Source organism: Notolepis coatsorum (genome assembly GCF_963971535.1).
Source record: "Notolepis coatsorum genome assembly, chromosome: 2".
NCBI lineage: Eukaryota > Metazoa > Chordata > Actinopteri > Aulopiformes > Paralepididae > Notolepis > Notolepis coatsorum.
In genome coordinates, this window is record NC_140166.1 from 30,323,534 (window position 1) to 30,345,351 (window position 21,818).

At 42.6% G+C, this 21,818-nt stretch overlaps 1 protein-coding gene across 1 annotated transcript; it reads right to left on the reverse strand.

Annotated features, from left to right (window-relative positions):
• Positions 1 to 359: 359 nt before the first annotated feature.
• LOC311223308 (nuclear mitotic apparatus protein 1-like) lies at positions 360 to 21,390 on the reverse strand (the record flags this gene model as incomplete). The annotated part of the gene is made up of 11 exons (XM_084308100.1): positions 21,256 to 21,390; positions 12,184 to 12,271; positions 11,873 to 12,008; positions 10,159 to 10,298; positions 8,214 to 8,334; positions 6,118 to 6,214; positions 5,409 to 5,522; positions 4,577 to 4,591; positions 4,137 to 4,250; positions 2,638 to 2,817; positions 360 to 365 (listed from the first exon to the last, which is right to left on the reverse strand). The coding sequence occupies exons 4-11, from the start codon at positions 10,280 to 10,282 to the stop codon at positions 360 to 362; spliced, it is 771 nt and encodes a 256-aa protein (XP_084164226.1). The 5' UTR covers positions 10,283 to 10,298; positions 11,873 to 12,008; positions 12,184 to 12,271; positions 21,256 to 21,390.
• Between the last annotated feature and the right edge of the window lie 428 nt (positions 21,391 to 21,818).

The window sequence follows — 21,818 nt, forward strand, 5'->3', positions numbered from 1 at the left end:
ATTCTAGCACAACAAATGGCCAAGATATTGATAAAAATGTAACGCCTGTCAAATTAAATCTGGCACATTTTACACATGCGTAAAGGTTTATTTAGCATCGAATTGAAATGATCCTGGTTCAGTTATTTACTGTTTTAGTTAGTTTAGCGTGTAGTTTCAAGGCCACGTCATAATGCTACATCGAAAAAGGCAATTAATTTACTCAGTGGATGCCTGAACACAGAATGACACCAGTATCACAGACTAAACGGCAAATCGAAGTATCAGTGTATCATGCAACCGTAAACAGGAGTGGAATAGCTTCTAATCGATCTTTTAAGTCAATGGTTCCCAACAAAGTGATTAGGCTACAGAATGAGCTAGGGCTGGGCGATAAAATTCACGATTTTAATCATCATATCAATCAATAATTAAAAAAATTATCAATACATTCTTTTTTTTTTGTGACCTGAAACAGGGCAGTTTTAAAACCAGACAGACTTGTCTTTCTTGCCTGCAACTTAAATGGCTTTGCTTGTCCAAATGACAATACTGACCAAATTGAGATATTTTTTTCTCTTGTCCATTTATTTAGTTCGCTTTCTAATTTAAAATACAGTTTGAAACCATCTGTACACAGTAGGCTATGTGTGCTAGCAGAGCTAGTCTCCAGTCACAGTGCACATGTGCGGTGGTTTGTCCACCAAAAAAGCGCCAAAAGATAGAAAAGAAACTAGCAGAGCCAGAACAATTCCAACTCCCCTGGAGCCACAGCCAGCAGAGAAGCCCGTTTACTTTAGCCTTCAAACCAGCTGCAGCCTGAGAACTGGAGTGTGAGGGGCTGTAACACTAAAGAATTGCTGCAAAATAATACATCCGTTAAAAAAAAATATATATATCTTTTTTTAATATACTTATAACGATATCGATAATTATCGATATAGAGTGCTATAACATCATATCGTTATCGTGATATCATGTTTGGCCATATCGCCCAGCCCTAGGATAAGCTTAAACTGTACCACTCAAATATTGACTATACCAACGAACTAATCCAAAATAAGATTTGTGAATGAAACCAAATTTAAGATCATATCTGTGCATAGTATACACTCTGGGCCCAAGGCCCATTGTACATTCAGGGTTTCCCATTAATTACCTACATTATTTTTTTTTAAATATAAAGTTTGCCAATAGGGATTAATCAGTAGTATTGGCAGTACCGTAGTCGTAATAGTAATCCACTATATTTTTTTATTTTCTAAAAAATAAACCAGTTCAACACAGGTAACCACTTTTGCTTCATTTCTTTGATGGCTCAAATGTATGCTCTAGTCCAGTGGTTCCCAAACCCAGGGATTAAAGCAAAAAGATATCTCCTGACTGAACTTTTCAGGCCAAGTCTATTCTTATTTTAACCTCCACTGTATTTTTTTTTAATAGCGTTAGCGTTTTAAGGGAGCCTACTTGTAGAGCCTACTGTCCTGACTGACTATAGACCCTACTGTTGTGGTTGTTGTGCCAGGCAGGGAGGCTGTGTGCTGGAGAGTGTGAATGCAAGTCTTGTGGCTAGCTTCTGATTGATGGCACCCTTTTCCATTACTTTGAACCATGAACTAAAAGGCTTGTTATCATACAAACAAGGGACTAAACACGTTTCGCAATTATGCCACAACAATGTGGAACGCCCTACCCACAGCCGTAAAAAATTTGAATCCTCAGTGTTTCCCACAGGATTTAGTGAGACTGTGGTGGTGGGTGAACCTCTGCCCCTCCAGAGGGGTCCGGGGGCATGCCCCCTCGTATTTTTTTTTACGTTTTAAAGTTAAATGCATCAATCTGGTGCACTTTGAGAGCAAAATTAAGAGACTAGATCTATGATGATCTTTGTGCTCAAAACACAAAATCGACTAGACACTAGAGCATACATTTGAGAAATTTTTTTTATTCTAAAAAATAAACTAGTTCAACACAGGCAACCACTTTTGCTTAATTATTAAGCAAAAGTGGTTGCCTGTGTTGAACTAGTTTATTTTTTTAGAAGAAAAAAATCTGCCTGGATTACTATTACGACTACTACCAGTGCCAATACTACTGAAACATCCCTATTGGCAAACTTTATATATATATATATTTTTTTTAATATTAAATTATTATATACATATAATCAAATAGACTGAAATCCGTCTCAAGACGGAACGCTTTAATGCCTGCAAACCTCTCCTCGAGACACCCCAGCCGTTCCATGCATTTGTTAAATTCCACCACCAGCACACCTTGATTCAACTAATAAAGGGCTAGTTAAGTTGAATCAGGTGTGCTGGTGGTGGAATTTAACAAATACATTGAACGGGTGGGGTGCTTCGAGGAGGATTGGGAAGCACTAGTCTAGTCGATTTTGTGTTTTGAGCACAAAGATCATCATTGATCTAGCCTCTTTATTTTGCTCTCAAAGTGCACCAGATTGATGCATTTAACTTTAAAATGTACCAAAAAAAATTTGTTCCGGGGGGCGTGCCCCCGGACACCCCTAGAGGGTCGGAGGTTCACCCCCCATAGTCTCTGAAAATCCTGTGGGGAAACACTGAATTTCCATAAATTATAACTACCCCACCCCCCAAAATTAATCCAGTATACGGTCCAGCCAGACAGACCAACCTGTGCGTGTAGACTGGCTACTCTGGTCAGGAGGGTGTTCTCGTTGGTGTGGGCCTTCTGGAGGTCTAACTGCAGCAGTTTGTTCTCATGCTGCTTCACCTCTAGGGAGCGCTGTAGCTCAGTGACCTGATCCTGGCTGTCCTGGAAGACCCGCTTCTTGGTGTTGTAGTGTTGGTATACCTTCTCCATTTATCAGTGTGACGGAGAAACGGGACTGAGCTCAAATAACTTCACTTAAATTAAAGTTGTGGGCAATTTCCAGAACAGAAAAATGCAATTTTTAAAGTTTTGACATACCAAATCACAGAATAGATTTTCTATGGTGTTCCTCAAGGTCTCGGTCTTAACACTTTGATTACCACTGGTGAACATGGTAAAAACGTGGTAAAATGCCAGCACCCACTTCAATGATAGCGTTGTGAACGCATAATCTCAGTCTTAAATTATGGCTGTGTCTAATCTGCCCGTCGCTTATCAATGATTTGTTTGCAGTCAACATTGTCGAAACAGATTTTAAAAAAATTTAAATTTTGTAATCTGTTCAATTCAGTTTTATAGCATTTTGAAAAGCCCTCGTTTTTCAGGAAAATATATAGATTCCGTGATAAACAGCATTTATTGGAATATTCTAAATTTTTCAGCCTATTTATGAATAGTTTTCAAATAAACGCTAGATTATCGATAGTATATGTGTACTTATGCACGCTATAGAAGCGATCTGAAAAGTATATTCTCTCATTTCCTGATCAGCGAGCACACACACATGAGACACGTTGATATATCTGTGAAAAAATCTCAGATTACCCCAAGACTGGTAAAATAGTTTCCTTACCTCAGATCAGATGTTATCCAAAAAGATTATTCCAATTCCTGATCGCCATTCCAAATATCGATCGCGTTTATTGATTCAGCGTTGGGTGCTGGAAATACATATCCACTGTTCTGAGGGCCGGCAATCAACTTGGGTCTCTTCAGTTGGCTTGACGGAAAAGTAAAATAAGGAAACAGTCTCTGTAAACAGTCTCCGTCTCTCTCCCTCCCCCCCCCCCCCCCCTCATCAGTCTAAATGAATGGGGTGCAGTTACACAGGGAGAGACGATAGGGGGTGGTATCTTCCCAATTGAGCTCAGAGACTCTGCAACACGCGTGAGGCTCGGAAATACGACAAACGCTATATAGCGTTGCCGGCACTCAACTGGCGGCATGAACTAACGACAAAACGCGGCACTGGCATCCAAAGTGTTAATGTGGTATTTGAGGGATTTTTGACCATGTTTATCAATTACACATAGTATCTAGGTAGTGTTCTATTGATTCATGAGTGAGTACATAGTATCTAGTATTCTAATGTTTTACGAGTACATAGTATCTAGTATTCTAATGTTTTATGAGTACATAGTATCTAGGTAGTATTCTAATGTTTTATGAGTACATAGTATCTAGGTAGTTTTCCTAATGTTTTATGGAGTTTGGGGTGTACAGGTTGTGTTCTTTCCAACCTGCATAATGGCGCACATATTCTCTCCTTGGTCTTCAGTCCTGACTCTACTCAGTTCATCCTCCAGAGAGGAGATCTTACTCTGGAGGATCTCCGTCTGTTCAGCCAGAAGGTCCTGACAAGAGAAAATCAGTAAAAAGAAAAGACAAACTATTGACCAAAATACGATAGAGGAGACGTGTACACTGATCCAATATGTTGACTGTTTTTACCCATCGCAATAATAAAACTAGAAATGGCTTAGGCGTTTGCTCCGACCTTGTATTTGGGTGTCAATAGGCTTTGCTCCGACCTCATCTTTGAGTGTTAGCAGGCTCTGCTCTGACCTTATGCACTGTGGCCTGGTTGAGTTGTGACTCTCACCTTGTGTGATGTGGCCTGGTTGAGTTGTGACTCTCTCACCTTGTGTGATGTGGCCTGGTTGAGTTGTGACTCTCTCACCTTGTGTGATGTGGCCTGGTTGAGTCGTGACTCTAGAAGGCTCTACTCTCACCTTGTGTGATGTGGCCTGGTTGAGTCGTGACTCTAGAAGACTCTACTCTCACCTTGTGTGATGTGGCCTGGTTGAGTCGTGACTCTAGAAGACTCTACTCTCACCTTGTGTGATGTGGCCTGGTTGAGTCGTGACTCTAGAAGACTCTCACCTTGTGTGATGTGGCCTGGTTGAGTTGTGACTCTAGAAGGCTCTATTCTCACCTTGTGTGATGTGACCTGGTTGAGTTGTGACTCTAGAAGGCTCTATTCTCACTTTGTGTGATGTGGCCTGGTTGAGTTGTGACTCTAGAAGACTCTACTCTCACCTTGTGTGATGTGGCCTGGTTGAGTCGTGACTCTAGAAGACTCTCACCTTGTGTGATGTGGCCTGGTTGAGTTGTGACTCTAGAAGGCTCTATTCTCACCTTGTGTGATGTGACCTGGTTGAGTTGTGACTCTAGAAGGCTCTATTCTCACCTTGTGTGATGTGGCCTGGTTGAGTTGTGACTCTAGAAGACTCTACTCTCACCTTGTGTGATGTGGCCTGGTTGAGTTGTGACTCTAGAAGACTCTCACCTTGTGTGATGTGGCCTGGTTGAGTTGTGACTCTAGAAGGCTCCATTCTCACCTTGTGTGATGTGACCTGGTTGAGTTGTGACTCTAGAAGGCTCTACTCTCACCTTGTGTGATGTGGCCTGGTTGAGTTGTGACTCTAGAAGGCTCTACTCTCACCTTGTGTGATGTGGCCTGGTTGAGTTGTGACTCTAGAAGGCTCTACTCTCACCTTGTGTGATGTGACCTGGTTGAGTTGCGACTCAAGAAGGCTGCTTCTGCTGCTCCACTCCTCCCTGGCAGACACCTGCGCCTCCCACAGCCGCCCGAGCTCAGCCTCCCGACTGCACAACTCCCTCATCTGACACACACCAGAAACAGTTAAAGGGCATCAAATTTTTTTTTTCTGTGATTATTTTACAATACTGAATAAAAGAAGCATCCACATGAAGCATCCACACACTCAAATGTATGAGTTTCTTTTTTATACAAGCGTTCCTCAAGACTCCCAAGCATGAACAATACAGCTGTATAGAAGACTGACACTTGGTTATTTATCAAATTTCTGTTAATTATTGGTACATTTTCAGTTAGTTAATTATTGAATATCAGTTTGTATACAGTATATTGAATTTCAGTTACCGGTAGTTATTTATTGAATATCAGTTGGTCATTTGTTGAATAGGTATATTCCAGGTGTGCAAATAAATGTTTCATTCCAACACATTTGGGTGCAAGAGCTCAAACATTGTATGGCCTCATGAAGTCAGAGCCCCATTCATTGTCTATGGAGCAGCATCAGATTTTACATCCCAGTGACATCACCGATTGCCAGGTTCCCTCTCTGATTTCTAGCTTTAGGAGAGAGTGGTGTGTTCACAAATACTGACTGAACCGTCCTGAGACACAGGAAGAACATACTGTAATAAATGTAGTGTGTGTTAGTGATTGTTTACTTTGGCAGTCAATTGGTCAACTCTCCGCTCCATTTGAGAGTTGTTGGTCTTCACCTGCTGGTGCCGGTTGATGACCTCATGGAGACGGCTTTGTAATCTAGGAGACAAACAGTTATACCAGATTCACCAAACAGACAAAGACGGTTACATCTGCATGCCTGTCCATCTCTTGCCCCATCTTTCCGCATTCCTTTCGTTTGTCTGTTCTGTCACCATCTCAGTCTTATACATTCTTACATTACTTCACTACTAGATTTCAATGTAGGAGTTCATCAAACCTGCTCTCAGGACTGGATTACACTACATCTTCCTCAATGTAAGACTTCATCAAACCTACAATTCTAAACTCAGAAAGACTGCTTTTCGATTTTGTGCTGCCGACTCATGGAATAAACTACAGAGCACTTGAAATATCGACTCCCTGGTGACACTGGGACATTTATATAAATAAGTTTTAAAAAGGGCTTTACATCTTAATGTGTTTTAATGTAATCGTTTTAACCAATGCTAATATTTGTGTCTTATCATCCAATTTATCTTTGTTATTTTATATTGCTTTCTGCCTATTGTAATCTCGATCGAGGGTCCGCCCTCAGAGGATCTAAATCAGTGGTGTCAAACTTGAATACAGTGGGCTGAAATTAAAAACTGGGACAAAGTCACAGGCCAGACTCAATATTGAAGAATTGACTACAATTGAACATGTGTTCCCTTTCCTCCAGATTTATAAGAGTATAAATTAGTTAAATATAGGTTTTTCATATGGAAACAAACTTAAGTGTTTATTATAATAAACACAAGTAACATTTTAAATAAAGATATCAGTGGCATTCGTCTCTTTTTTTATTTAAATTAAAAAAAGTTAAATGATTATGCCCCTCTCCATCTGTAGCCTTAAGTTAATTTTCAATAGAAACCTTTTTAACAGGCAAGAAAAATGTATAAAAAGATTATAGGCCATGGCTTAGCAAGAAAAAAAAGTGCAAAAAGAAAATTCATTCAACCTCAGTTTGCTATAGTCAGATTTACTCTGATGCACATTGGTCAACCGGCAGCCTGAATCAAATGTTTGTTTCCGCGTCTCTGATTGGCCAGGTAATTTCTGGTCATGTGACATGTACTCCCAATCGTGGGACCGCAAGTGTCTACACTGGTTAAGCTTAGGCGCTCTTTCGAAGTTGGTTAAGGTTAGAGTTTGTCTTAGAGCATGGCGATAGAACGCCAGGTAGTTTGCAGGCTGTTAGACCCGGAAATAGGCGCAGAACTTGCTGTCCCACGATTGGCGCACATGTCACATGACCTGGCCAATCAGAGCGCAAAACTCACGCGGAAACAAACATTTGTCGAAAGTATTCACGCCACCCGGCATCTTTTCTTAGATGCCATTTCATCAATGTTTGGGGTCAGGCTCTGGGCTGAGGAAATCCTCAGGTTTGAGTGAAGGTGTTCATCAGTGAGATGACTCCTGTGTGATGTTTTGTTCAACTTCAAAGAGAAATGTTGCTCACATAGATATGTGCTGCCGGACATCGAGTATTTGAGCAGCTTGGGTACGGAGCTGGGGCATTGTGTCGGGGATGAAAAGTGCAAACTGTGCAGCGCCCACAGACAGATACTTTGACTTGAGTGAGTCACTACATTGGAGTTCCATCAGGCCCATTTGGAGGTTGGTTGGTGCGTTTTCCACGCCAACTGCGAACTGATTACCGAGCAGTTCAAACCTACATTGCTGGGCTTCAAAATCTGCACAGAGTATGAACATATATTCTGCCCGCACTTGTCTGGAAAAGTCCTGTTTTCAAATCCATTTTTGGGAGGGATGGCTTAAATTTGCCTGAGCCGACTGATGCATGAATGTCAACAGAGGGGGGGGGGACACTTAACACGTCACACTCAAGAGCATTCTGGGATTTGTAGCATTAACGGTGCAAGAGTTGATTTTTCTTCTTCTGCATTTGATATCATCTCGCGGGCCAAATATAATTACACCACAGGCCTTGCGTTTGATACCCGATCTAAATAAAGCATGAACGATTGAAACATTGTAATAAATAAAATATACTAAATAAATGCTATTAAAAAAACTCCTTCCTTACGCCTGGTTCTTGTCCTGCAACTCCTGCAGCTCCTGCAGCTCTTGCCCCGCCCCCTGCTCCTTCTCACACTGGTCCCGAGTCAGCTTCTCCAAGCGATAGTTCAGCTCTCTGATCTGGGAATCTGTTCAAACACAGGAACAAAGAGTATGACCTCCTGCCTCCCAATGGCACTCTTTGTACATCTGCAAAAATAATCACATCATTAGCATGTCTTGTACAGTAAGAGCCTTCCTGGGCCCCGTTCCTCGTACCTGGCCAACTGAGTTAGCTGGATCATTTTCAGGATAGCTTGACTTAAGCCAGACCTTTCCCCGATGTCGGATTGTCTAAATCACTATGGCAACAGATCAGAAAGTTTGAACCTGGTCCAGCGCAGGGTTAAGTTCAGTTAGCTGGATAACCTGCATGGCCACACCCACAAAGAAATGCCAGCTCGCTTCCTGAAATAATTCTCAGTCTAGATCCCATTATACCATTCTGAATTATGTTTTTGTGCTTAGTTTTTCTAGAGGGGGCTTTTGAAATGTAAAATATACCTAAAATGCTGATAATAAAAATCATATTCACCCTATAGATTTACTTTGTCCTAAATAATGCATGTCATAGTTATACGGATGCGTCGCGACACACACTAATGTGGTTATTTTAATACCGGAGCATTGCAAATGTGAATCTCACAGGGATATTTTTAATGAATGAAACCTATCGGGCGTTTGGCTCCGATTCGCTTCATATTCTTCACTGTTGATGTATTTGCTTAAAGGAGTGCACGGATTGTGTTTCATTCAAGCATAAATTGAAGCGTCTTTATGCGTGGACTGTGGATTATGAATTACGAGGAATCTTAATCTGTGGATTGTTGAATTGTATCACTGTCACTCACACGTTATTGTGATATTGTAACTGGGATTAAAATGTCTGATGAGATGCGCTGTTTGACGGAGTTGAGAAATTGAATGAGCCTTTGACATTTTGATGAATGAATGAGAAAATGCATTTATCTGTTCAAGCACGTTATCTGATGATGCACATGAGGTGTCACTGGTAAACCATATGGATGATGTCCGAAACAGATTAAAACCTGATTAATAGTGAAACTGTATAGCCTCCCTCCAAGCCTCTCTGACACGTTATTTCGGGGGTCACGCCTTGAAAACGTTGGGAACCATGCATTTATATATAAAGTACCGGTATATGATACCTAAGCTGAGCGCATACAATACAGATATCCTCATAAGTATCTATTAATTCGTATCAATTAGATACTCTTTTGGCTTGTTTGTATCTACTTATTCTGAAAGAGTTGAACTAATTATGAAGCATACTGCCAGCAGGCACATTTAAAGAAATATAATCTGATTGATTGAGGTAATGAAGGACTTTAACGTTTGCCTATAGATTATGCATTTAACTTGTCGGCGAGGCTATTGAGCCGTACTGTATTGTACCCATTCTGCAATCTGTTAATAAAGTTATCAATCAATGCCGTTAGAAAATCAGGATTTCCACGATCGACACCTGCTGTCTTTTCAGGTGCCGTGCGCACTTATCCTGAGCATCAAGTCTGGTTTGAATTAACGAGACTGAATCAGCGTTCGAGGAACAGGGAAAGCCTAGATTCAAACATCGGGTTAATTGAATCTGGATAATGGGATTTTTGACCGATTTAGTTGAACCAGGTACAGTGAATAGAAAATAAAATCATAATTTGTTCTTACTTGCAACAGATACCGATATTTTCCGATATCACATTTTAATGCCAATATCGGTAGGCCGATAATATCGGGCATCCCTATTATTTACCCTTCTATGTGAGAAGAGTCCATTGTTTCTTTCTATGAGAAGAGTCAGTTATTTAACTTTCTGTTCCAGAAGTCATGTATTTACCTTTCTGTTCCGGAAGAGTCTGTTATTTACCTTTCTGTTCCAGAAGAGTGTCATTTACCTTTCTGTTCCAGAAGAGTCAGTGAGCTGTTCAACTCTTTCTCCATGCCATCATGGGACTCTGCGTCTTGGATCATCTGCCTCTTCATCCTCCTCATCCTCATCTGGAAATGAGGAGTGTTCATAACATCCTGAAGAGAGCTGCGCAGGAAAGGTCAAAGGTCAGTCACTGTAGTCTACGGTCTGATGTATATGGTAATAAATATATGGAGAGTAGGGATGTCCCGATCCGATGACGTGATCGGAGATCGGGCCAAGTGTGATTTTCAGAAGATCGGAATCGGGATCTTAAATTATTTGTAAAACTAGACTAAACTAGTTTATAGTCTAGAATTATTCTGCACTAAGCCAATTTTATATTTTATTTTATTATTTAAGACTGAATGTGAAGTGCGTCAAATACCCCCAATGCATGTGTTGTGCTGTGCTGGATTATGTCGTGGACCAGATGGCGATCAAACAATTGGAATATTCTTTTTGGAATAAGCCCAATCTAAGGTAAGGAACATCTGACGTCAATTCCAGCTTGATCCTGCAATGTTTTCATTTCGATCCAGCTGATCAGCTTGTGTAGTGTTCACAACGAATGCAGTTACTGGCAATCAAAGCATCAGAAACGACGCGCACCCCCCCCCCCCCCCCTTTCATGCATTCATGATGAAACATAATACCCATTATATACATTTGATTTGGAAATAGTAGCGTGTCCAAGGATGAAACGTCAATGCTTTTAGTAGAATTCACGATGCGCCCTTTATCTCAGCCTCCCAGGAATTAGCCCGGATCATTCCAAAACTATACTTATATTCACCACGGGATAACGCGTGAACGTATTCATGAACATTTTTATTATTTTTTGCATCTTGGACAGAAGATAGTTACTGTCAAACTACCATAGTATGTATCCATAGCTATAATATAGAATATAGATATAGCTCTACAAACAAGGTGACGCACCTCTATCTTTTAAAGCGTGGCCTAGCTAGAACAGGATAAGGCCAATAGCTGGCAGTCAATGTGTTAAGGGTCTGCATTTTCTCTTTTCCAATATCTTAATGCATTGCCGAAAGATTGGATCTGGAAAAATCGGTATCGGCAGATACTCAAAATTACATGATCGGATCGGCTGCAAACAATAAAAAAAATGCGATGGAGACATCCCTAATGGAGTGATACGTAGTGTACCGTCTATTGTACTAAATGTATGGAGTGACACGTATAGTCTATTGTCTGATGTACATAGTACTAAATGTATGAGTGTGATACGTATAATACAATCTATTGTTTGAAGTTGGAGGGCAGTTATCCCTTCTATTCATTTCACAATCCTCTTCCCAGTGTCTCAGATTCATGTCATCACAGTAAAAGTAACTAATTAAAACGGTTAACCAAACACACGTCAGTTCAAGTGGTTTCCCGACAGTGTCCCTTAGGTGGTGTGTAGTGTGTGGCGTTAGCCGACGGAGGGGGTGGTGTGTAGTGTGTGGCGTTAGCCGACGGAGGGGGTGGTGTGTAGTGTGTGGCGTTAGCCGACGGAGGGGGTGGTGTGTAGTGTGTGGCGTTAGCCGACGGAGGGGGTGGTGTGTAGTGTGTGGCGTTAGCCGACGGAGGGGGTGGTGTGTAGTGTGTGGCGTTACCTGACAGAGGGGGTGGTGTGTAGTGTGGCGTTACCTGACAGAGGGGGTGTTGTGTAGTGTGTGGCGTTATGGCGTTACCTGACGGAGGAGGAGGCCACTGTGTGCAGATCCACAAACTGGACACTTCTGGAGCGGTGGAAGACCGGAGACGCCAGATCGGAGCCAGCAGGGCTTAATGTGGAGCACGTCGACGGAATGGAATGAGAAGGAGAAGCTGAGAGACAAGGAATACACGCTGTAATAGGATTCTCTACCGGGGAATACACTTTAGTCCAGTAGTTGGTCATTAAGGTCTTATCAATTAAGACCTTAATGACGAATTACTGGACTAATCAACTAAGACCTTAACGATCCAATTAGGTCCAGTAGGAGAGTGATGTGGGACTTACATTCATTCCTCAGGTAGCTCTCCAGGTCACCATTTAGGGAAACGCAACAATCTCTCTCCAAGCGGCTGGCAAGGGTTGCAAGCTCCTTCTGAAAATATGATGTTTAAAATATCAGCCATGACATCGCATCAAACAAAACATGTACTAGAGTTAGACCAACGTGTACTAAGCCAGGAAAACCCCCTTACCTCCACTTTAAGGATTGCACTGCACATTGTTTTGTAGTTTTATTTAGTTGTACAACACTCAGTTCTGTAAATGAGGTGGCCTCACCGCAGAGCTCACCCGAGTATAAATAAAGGTTTCAATCAATCAAAAGAAAACGAGAAACTGAAATAGAGGGAAGGGACAGCAATACTAACAAAAAATAAGGAACTTGACAAGAAACAGACTACATTTGTAAACATTCAGATAAGAAAATGCCTTTGAATTTGAAAGAGAATTTGCCATAGGACTTGTGGTAATATGGCGGGTGGAGATGGGATGACTGCGTTGTGTTCTGCCTGTGACTTTATTGAAGGGATGGGAATGGACTCAAACAAGGGACTAAACACATTTCGCAATTATGCCACATCAATGTGGAACGCCCTACCCAAAGCTGTAAAGGAATGCGAATCCCTACCCACATTCAAAACCGCTCTTAAAGAGCACCTACAGGAGGCTGCAATTCAAAACTGGCCACTGTAAATGCCCAAAACCCCCACCACCTCCTAATAGACAGTCTCCTCCCCACCGCATGTATATATTCCCTCCCCGCCGTATGTATATTTCTCTCCCACCCACCCACCCCCTCCTAATGTACAGTCCCCTCCCCATCATATGTATATCTGTCAGGATCTAGGGGTAACAGTACTGTATATTTGAATACAGTTTATGTCACAAATGTATCAGTACTAAATACCTATATGTCCCTATGCCATAAATGTCATGCATGCTGGATGTAGCCAATTACTTAAACATCTTCTTCACAAACATAGCCACAACACTGGTAAACAAACTACCCTCCCACTCAGGGCATTATGGGGTAGAACACATAGTAGCATACTACAAAAACCTAGGGGTCCACAAAGACGACTTCAAACTTGAAATGGTAACAACCGATGAGGTAGGGCTGGGCGATATGGAAAAAAATCATATCGCGATAACGATGATAATTTTATTTTATTTCTCGATATCGATAATTATCGAATTGTTATAAGTTTTTTTTTTTTTTTAAACAACAGATGTATGTTTATTTTGCAGCAATTCTTTGTCATTGCCGCCATCTTTAGTGTTACATCCCCTCACACTCCAGTTCTCAGGCTGCAGCTGGTTTAAAAGCGAAAGTAAACCAGCTTCTCTGCTGGCTGTGGCTCCAGAGGAGTTGAACAATTCTGGCTCTGCTAGTTTATTTTCGATCTTTTGGCGCTTTTTTGGTGGACAAACCACCGCACATGTGCACCGTGACTCGTGACTGGAGTCTAGTTCTGCTAGCACACATAGCCTACTGTGTACAGACGGTTTCAAAATGTATTTTAAATTAGAAAGCAAACAAAATAAATGGACAAGAGAAAAAGAAATCTGAATTTGGTCAGTATTGTCATTTGGACAAGCACAGCCATTACTTTAAGTTGCAGGCAAGAAAGACAAGTCTGTCCACTGTCTCTGGTTTTAAAACTGCCCTAAACGATTTTTCGATTTTTTTTTACATTTCGATATTCGATATCGATTATTAAAATATATCGCGATATTTATCGTTATCGTTATATCGCCCAGCCCTACGATGAGGTACTCAAAATTTAGCGCCCTCCAACCTAACAAGGCCACTGGCCATGACAACATCCCCTCCAAATTCCTCAGAGACGCAGCAGCCGCCATCACCCCAGTCATCACACACATAATAAACCTCTATAAAACAGGGGCACGTCCCCAAGGACTTCAAAATTGCGAGAGTGACCCCTCTACACAAAAAGGGCAGCAAATTAGACCCAGGCAACTACCGCCCTGTTTCTATTCTTACCTCCATCTCGAAAGTCATGGAGAAAATAGTCTACGAACAGGTCGAAAAGTACCTGGCGGAAAAAAATCGAATCTACGAATTCCAATCTGGCTTCAGAACGTCCCACTCCACTGACACATGCCTCCTCTATTTGAACGACCACATCAAACAAGAGGTGGACGCGGGCAAATACTGCGGCATGGTCATGCTGGACCTACAAAAGGCCTTCGACACTGTCAATCACTCCATTCTAATGGACAAGCTAAAAGCAATTGGTTTTGATAGCTTATCAGTGAGCTGGATGCAATCCTACCTGGAGGGGAGAGAACAGATGGTAGAGGTAAACGGTACTCTATCCCCCCCCCTCACAGTGAGCTGTGGTGTTCCACAAGGAAGCATACTAGGACCGCTACTCTTCCTAATTTATGCAAATGACATGTCGTCAGCCTGTGAATGCAACTTGTTCCTGTTTGCGGACGACTCAGCCCTGCTGGTCTCTGACAAGAACAAATTGCAGGTTGAAAAAACCCTCAGCACGGAACTAGGCAAAATCTGCATATGGCTCACTGATAACAAACTATCATTACTAGGGATGCCCCGATCGATCGGCCACCGATCGTTATCGGCCGATAATCAGTATAAATATGCGATCGGGGAATTCCGATAATTAGTCATATTCGCCGATCGCGGAAACTGATCAAGTGGATATCTCACTCGCTTGTCTCAGACGCACAGGACCTGCAAACTGCTCCTCCTCCCTAGCCCCGCCCGTACCCGTGTAGAGTTTGTAAACACAGAGGACGCGCGGACCTCCTCTGCTGAGTCTAGATAGTGCATTCGACCTGAGCTAACGTTAGCTACCTAGCTATCGTTACTGTTGAAACAAAATTACCCAGTCAACTATTCACTTTTAGTAGGCATTGTCTAACGGTATTTAGCCGGCTAGCTACTGATAGCTCCGGATATCAACAAATGCCCCAGGAAGTCTAGTAGCCCATGTTGATATCTCCGTTAGCTTGCGTTAGCTTGCGTTAGCTGACGTTAGTTCACGGTTCAAAACGAAATGTCCGATTGAACTAAATAGTTGTCTTAACGTCATCTAGCCGGCTGGCAGTAGCTACAGATAGCTCCTGATATCAATGTCTTATAACATTGATTGAATGCGTATTCAAGCTGAGGGCTTGCTGAATGTGAAATGACCAAAGCATAACGTTACCAAGGCAATAGGGTCCCGCTGCAGCGCCGGAGAATCCTTTTTGGAGCTAGGGCTACTAGAGTACACACAGACAGTGGAGCTGTTTGCAGATAGCGAGCATTTTGACTTGTTGCGTGGTGGCGATGTCTCGCAGATAATACAAGTACAAGTCTAATTATATAATATATATATTTTATAAAAAAAAAAAAAAAAAAAAATGTTATATAAAATAATTTTTTATTTCTTTTTAATTAAAAACGATCGGTATCGGATCGGTATCGGCCGATATGGCTCACGACGATCGGTGATCGGTATCGGTGGCAAAAAACGTGATCGGGGCATCCCTAATCATTACACATGGGCAAAACAGAGTCCATTCTCTTCGGTTCAAATAACAAACTCAGCAAGACCGACAGATTCTCAGTTACAGTGGGCGACAATATTGTCACAAGGAAAGACGAAATTACCTACCTGGGTTCCATCCTAGAGGCAAATCTTTCCTGTGACAAAATGGCATCCAATGTAATAAAAAAAGTCAACCAACGATCTAGATTCTTGTACCGGATCTCCTCTCTGGTAAACAAGAATACCCTGAAGACTCTGGCAGGAGCACTCATTCAAGGGTACTATGACTATGCGTGCACCTCATGGTACCAAAGCACCTCAAAGGCGCTTAAAACAAAATTACAAACATCACAAAACAAACTGGTCAGACTACTACTTGACCTGAACCCCAGAACCCACCTCACCCCTGCCCACTTTGCCAACCTAGGATGGCTTAGAGTAGACGACAGAGTACAGCAACTTGCAATGGGCCTGGTCTACAAGATACACTATACGACCGGGGTGCCCATGTACATGTCAAAATACTTCCCAATGGTCAGTGAATACCACAACCACTACACCAGAGGAAGCTCAACAAATCATGTTAAACCCAGATTCGGCTCAAACAAGGGACTAAACACGTTTCGCAATTATGCCACAACAATGTGGAACGCCCTACCCAAAGCTGTAAAGCAGGGCTGTACGTTAACTTTTTTTGCACATAGCACTGGTGCTACAGAGGTTGATCGTTTTGTAGCACAGGCCAAAATCTTGTAGCACAAGTATAAAATGTGTTATATTTGTAACAGTCACAAATGTGCCTATTGTATTTGTGTTATTTAGTTGCAGTGCCATGTTTGGCTGTCATTTTATGCTGACAAGTTGACGTCACACAGCCAGACACGTTACGTGTAAGGAATTATGGGATTTGGTGTTGGGTGTATGGACTCTACTAGGGGTGGGAATCACCAGTTTCATCACGATACGATACAATATAGATTCTTTGGACAACAATACGATATTTGCTGATATATGCCACGATATGATATGATGCAGGTGCCTGCAATCGATATGAGACGATATCATAACATAAGCCCATTTAACACAATCAGTAACATTAGATCAACTCAAAAAAGGCAACGGAAATATCATTTGACATTTTTGACCTCTTCCAGACTTTTAAAGGAAAAACAATCTATTGTTTTTAATACACATAGTAGACCTCCTGTTCACTGTAAAGTGCCACGTTTTGATATATTGAGCTTTAAACTTTAAGTTAAATGTTTTGGAACTCACAACACGCAACCGTTTTATGTTGCATGATCATGAATATTTATTTTGTATTGTATTTTTTATGTTTAAATATCAACATTATCTGTCCACCCTCAGTACATTTACTATCAATATAATATACTCGTCTGACTTCATGTGATCTTTCCAAACGCGCACACACACACACACACACACAGAAGGGAGAATGTCTGCCCCCGCCTCCTCACTCTGCCCGTCTTAGCTGTTCTCTCTATATGGCTATGAACAGCTTGTTGTAAGCTCATGCTAACGTAACGTTCATTTCGGACTTTATGACGCGAGGATTGCAAAGCATGTTATATGCATTTGACCCGTTGCCGAATAAAACAGCAGGGATTTGTTTTGGGTCGCGACAACAATATCCACTAGCTCTGTTTCAATGTCCGCGTTCCAAACGCTGCTGAGACGAGCTGCTGCTGCTGAGACTAGTCCTGCTGTGTTGTGATCTGAGCCGAGCGGATATGAGTCACTGCTCGCAACTCGCAGGGATATTGTTCGCTAGGGATTATGGGATTTGGTGTTTGATATATGGAGTCTTACGCAGAAGGGACATTGTATTTAATCGCACAAGACTACAAGTACCAAGTGGATAGCGGGCCATCGCGGGCCATCGCACCAGTGCTATTGAAGTCAATCCTTTCATCGCACAGACTGACGTCAGTGTCACACGTGCGACATATATATCGCACTGTACACCCCTGCTGTAAAGGAATGTGAATCCCTGCCCACATTCAAAACCGCTCTTAAAGAGCACCTACGGGAGGCTGCAATTCGAAACTGGCCACTGTAAATGCCCAAAACCCCCACCACCTCCTAATAGACAGTCTCCTCCCCACCGCATTTATATATTCCCTCCTCGCCGTATGTATATTTCCCTCCCTCCCACCCACCCACCCCCTCCTAATGTACAGTCCCCTCCCCATCATATGTATATACTCTGTCAGGATCTAGGGGTAACAGTACTGTATATTTGAATACCGCTTATGTCACAAATGTATCAGTACTAAATACCTATATGTCCCTATGCCATAAATGTCATGTATGTTGTGTATGTCATAAATGTCTATATGAATTGAAAATGGGGGACCCTGATGGAAACAAGACAAACGTCTTTCTCAGGTCTGCATCCCCTTAACAATTGTATGTATTGAGCCGTACTGTATTGTACCCATTCTGCAATCTGTTAAATAAAGTTCTCATTCATTCATGTTGTGTTTGTCATAAATGTCTATATGAATTGAATGGGGGACCCTGATGGAAACAAGACAAACGTCTTTCTCAGGTCTGCATCCCCTTAACAATTGTGTGTATTGAGCCGTACTGTATTGTACCCATTCTGCAATCTGTTAAATAAAGTTCTCATTCATACACTCAGATACCTAATAGCCCCTTTCGTGACTGTGGTGCAGCCAACAAGGTTGCACCACACTTGCTCCCCCAGAGGAAACCACAGTGTATTTTAACTCTAGTAAACAACTGGTCCGACGCGAAACGTTCGTTATATGAAGTATCGCAGAGAAATGTCAAGGTACTCACAGTTGCACGAGGGTCTTGGACAGAGAACGGTAATGGTTTGAAAGATCGGCGTTGCTAATAAACAAGTTTAAATATGTTTTATAAACGTGTAAACAGCGAAGAACGTATGGCTGCTCTGTGCCTCCCGAACGCCGCAATGAGTAGGGTATATCTGCAGAGCCGCACTGCCCGTCTCAGTGATGTTTACGCGTTAGCATATTTTAATTTGTTATGTAAGGGATAATGTATAGCTACGAGCCGAGGTCATTGTCGCAAAATAATTGACTGACAGAGTTTAAAATACCGAGGCGCCTCGCCGAGGTGTTTTAAACGTCAGTGAAGGTCAATTATTTTGCGACAATGATAGAGTATACATTATCCCGCTTATTACATGGCTAACTTACTAACAACATACCTAATTCATTTTACATCGACAAGACGAGATCAAACGCAGACGCAGTCATCTCACACACACTCCGCTGTCAGTGCAGCCGGCAGGTGTGTCTGATTGGCTGCACTGATGCAGTGTGTCAGTGGGCTTGATTGCGAACAGCTGCGCACAGCGGTCATTATTGTTAGGCAGAGGTCCGTTATGTAAGGGATAATGTATAGCTACGAGGTCATTGTCGCAAAATAATTGACCGACACGTAGTTTAAAATACCGAGCCGCTTCGGCGAGGTGTTTTAAACGTCAGTGAAGGTCAATTATTTTGCGACAATGACCGAGTAAAGCTATACATTATCCCGCTTATTACATGGCTAACTTACTAACAATATACCTAATTCATTTGACAAATCGCAGTTGTTCTGTGGCTCTGTCAGCCCAAATAAAGTGATTATTATTATCGCGGGCAGCCTCCGCTGTGTTCTGGCTCCGCTCGTCGCTCCGCCCCCTGTCATCGCCGGCAGCAGACCACCGGCAGTGTCTAATTGCACTGAAACAGTGTGTGTCAGTGGGCTTGATTGCGAACAGCTGCGCTCTGCGGTCACTATTGAAAAAACAGCGGTCATTATTGAAAAATAATGACCGCTGTCGGGGGGGCTATTGACCAATCACAAGCAAGCATTTCGGCGAATGTGAAAACGCCATGTAATAACGAGTAATAACGGACCTCTGACGAGCGCTATTGACCAATCACAAGCAAGCATTTCGGCGAATGTGAAAACGCCATGTAATAATCGTTTTCACATTCGCCGAAATGCTTGCTTGTGATTGGTCAATAGCCCCCCCGACAGCGGTGAATTATGTAAGGGATAATGTATGGCTACGAGGTCATTGTCGCAAAATAATTGACCGACACGGAGTTTAAAATACCGAGGCGCCGCGCCGAGGTGTTTTAAACGTAGTGAAGGTCAATTATTTTGCGACAATGACCGAGTAGGCTATACATTATCCCGCTTATTACATGGCTAACTTACTAACAATATACCTAATTCATTTGACAAATCGCAGTTGTTCTGTGGCGCTGTCAGCCCAAATAAAGTGATTATTATTATCGCGGGCAGCCTTCTGGCTCCGCTGTGTTCTGGCTCCGCTCGTCGCTCCGCCCCCCGTCATCGCCGGCAGCAGAACACTGTCTAATTGCACTGAAACAGTGTGTGTCAGTGGGCTTGATTGCCAACAGCTGCGCACTGCGGTCATTATTGAAAAAACAGCGGTCATTATTGAAAAATAATGACCGCAGTCGGGGGGCTATTGACCAATCACAAGCAAGCATTTCGGCGAATGTGAAAACGCCATGTAATAAGTAAGGGATAATGTATAGCTACGAGGTCATTGTCCTTAATTGTCCTTGCCGAGGCGGCTCGGTATTTTAAACTCTGTCGGTCAATTATTTTGCGATGATGACCGAGTATAGCTATACATTATCCCGCTTATTACGTGGCTAACTTACTAACAATATACCTAATTCATTTGACAAATCGCAGTTCTGTGGCTCCGTCAGCCCAAATAAAGTTATTATTATGACTGGCAGCCCGGCAGGTGTATCTGATTGGCTGCAATGAACAGTGTCAGTGGGGCTTGATTACTCCAGCTGCGAAAAACAATAATCACCGGTGGTTATCGAAAATTATTACATGGCGTTTTCACATTCGCCGAAATGCTTGCTTGTGATTGGTCAACAGCCCCCCCCGACTGCGGTCATTAAATAATGACCGCAGATTTTTCAATAATGACCGCAGAGCGCAGCTGTTCGCAATCAAGCCCACTGACACTGTTTCAGTGCAATTAGACACTGCCGTGCCGGCAAAGACAGGGGGCGGAGCGACGAGCGGAGCAGGAACACAGCGGAGCCAGAACACAGAGGCTGCCCGCGATAATAATAATCACTTTATTTGGGCTGACAGAGCCACAGAACAACTGCGATTTGTCAAATGAATTAGGTATATTGTTAGTAAGTTAGCCATGTAATAAGCGGGATAATGTATAGCCTACTCGGTCATTGTCGCAAAATAATTGACCTTCACTACGTTTAAAACACCTCGGCACGGCGCCTCGGTATTTTAAACTCCGTGTCGGTCAATTATTTTGCGACAATGACCTCGTAGGCATACATTAACCCTTACTTATTGTGCCTATATGTAACGTTTTGAATTTGGCTGAACAACAGTCTTGTTTTGTAAGCTCGTCGTCGCACGGATAACCTCCATGCGTCTTACGAGTTGAAATACAGGTTTGAAATTAAATACAATAATTACACTAGCTAATGTAACGTTAGCCGTTGCCATGAGGTAAACGTTTACTTACCACGCTGTGGAACCAACCAGTTCAGCTAAGCAAGCCAGTAAATGTATCTGCCCTGGAAGTTGGAACAGTGTATGTATTTCTCTGTAGTAACGGTTAGTTAGTTTAACGATAGGTTAGCAGCCAGGTGTGTGTAAAGTTACAACAGAGCGATATTGAAAAGCCGAGACAAAAATTAACCAACCTGTCAGAATGTCAGATCAGGAGACTGTCAGGATTAAGGACTTCGGTTTCCTCCTCTTCCGGGTTTTATGCTCTGGGGCGTACCTGGGCGCATAGTTATCTGCCTGGGCGTACCTGCAGTTGTGGGCGGGCTGTTGCAATAGGGGATATCTGCAGAGCCGCACAATAGGGGATATCTGCAGAGCCGCAAGCCCAACGTCTGGGCGGGGCTTCGGGGCTTGTACTCGGTTTGAGGCGGGTTTCGGGGCTTGTACTCGGTTTTACTGTGCGTGGGCGGGGCGTCGGGGCCTGTACCTTGTTTTGCACTACTGCGCATGCGGATGAGGGGGGGGGGGGGGCTCTCTCTCTGATTGATTGATTGATTGATTGAAAAGTTTATTAAC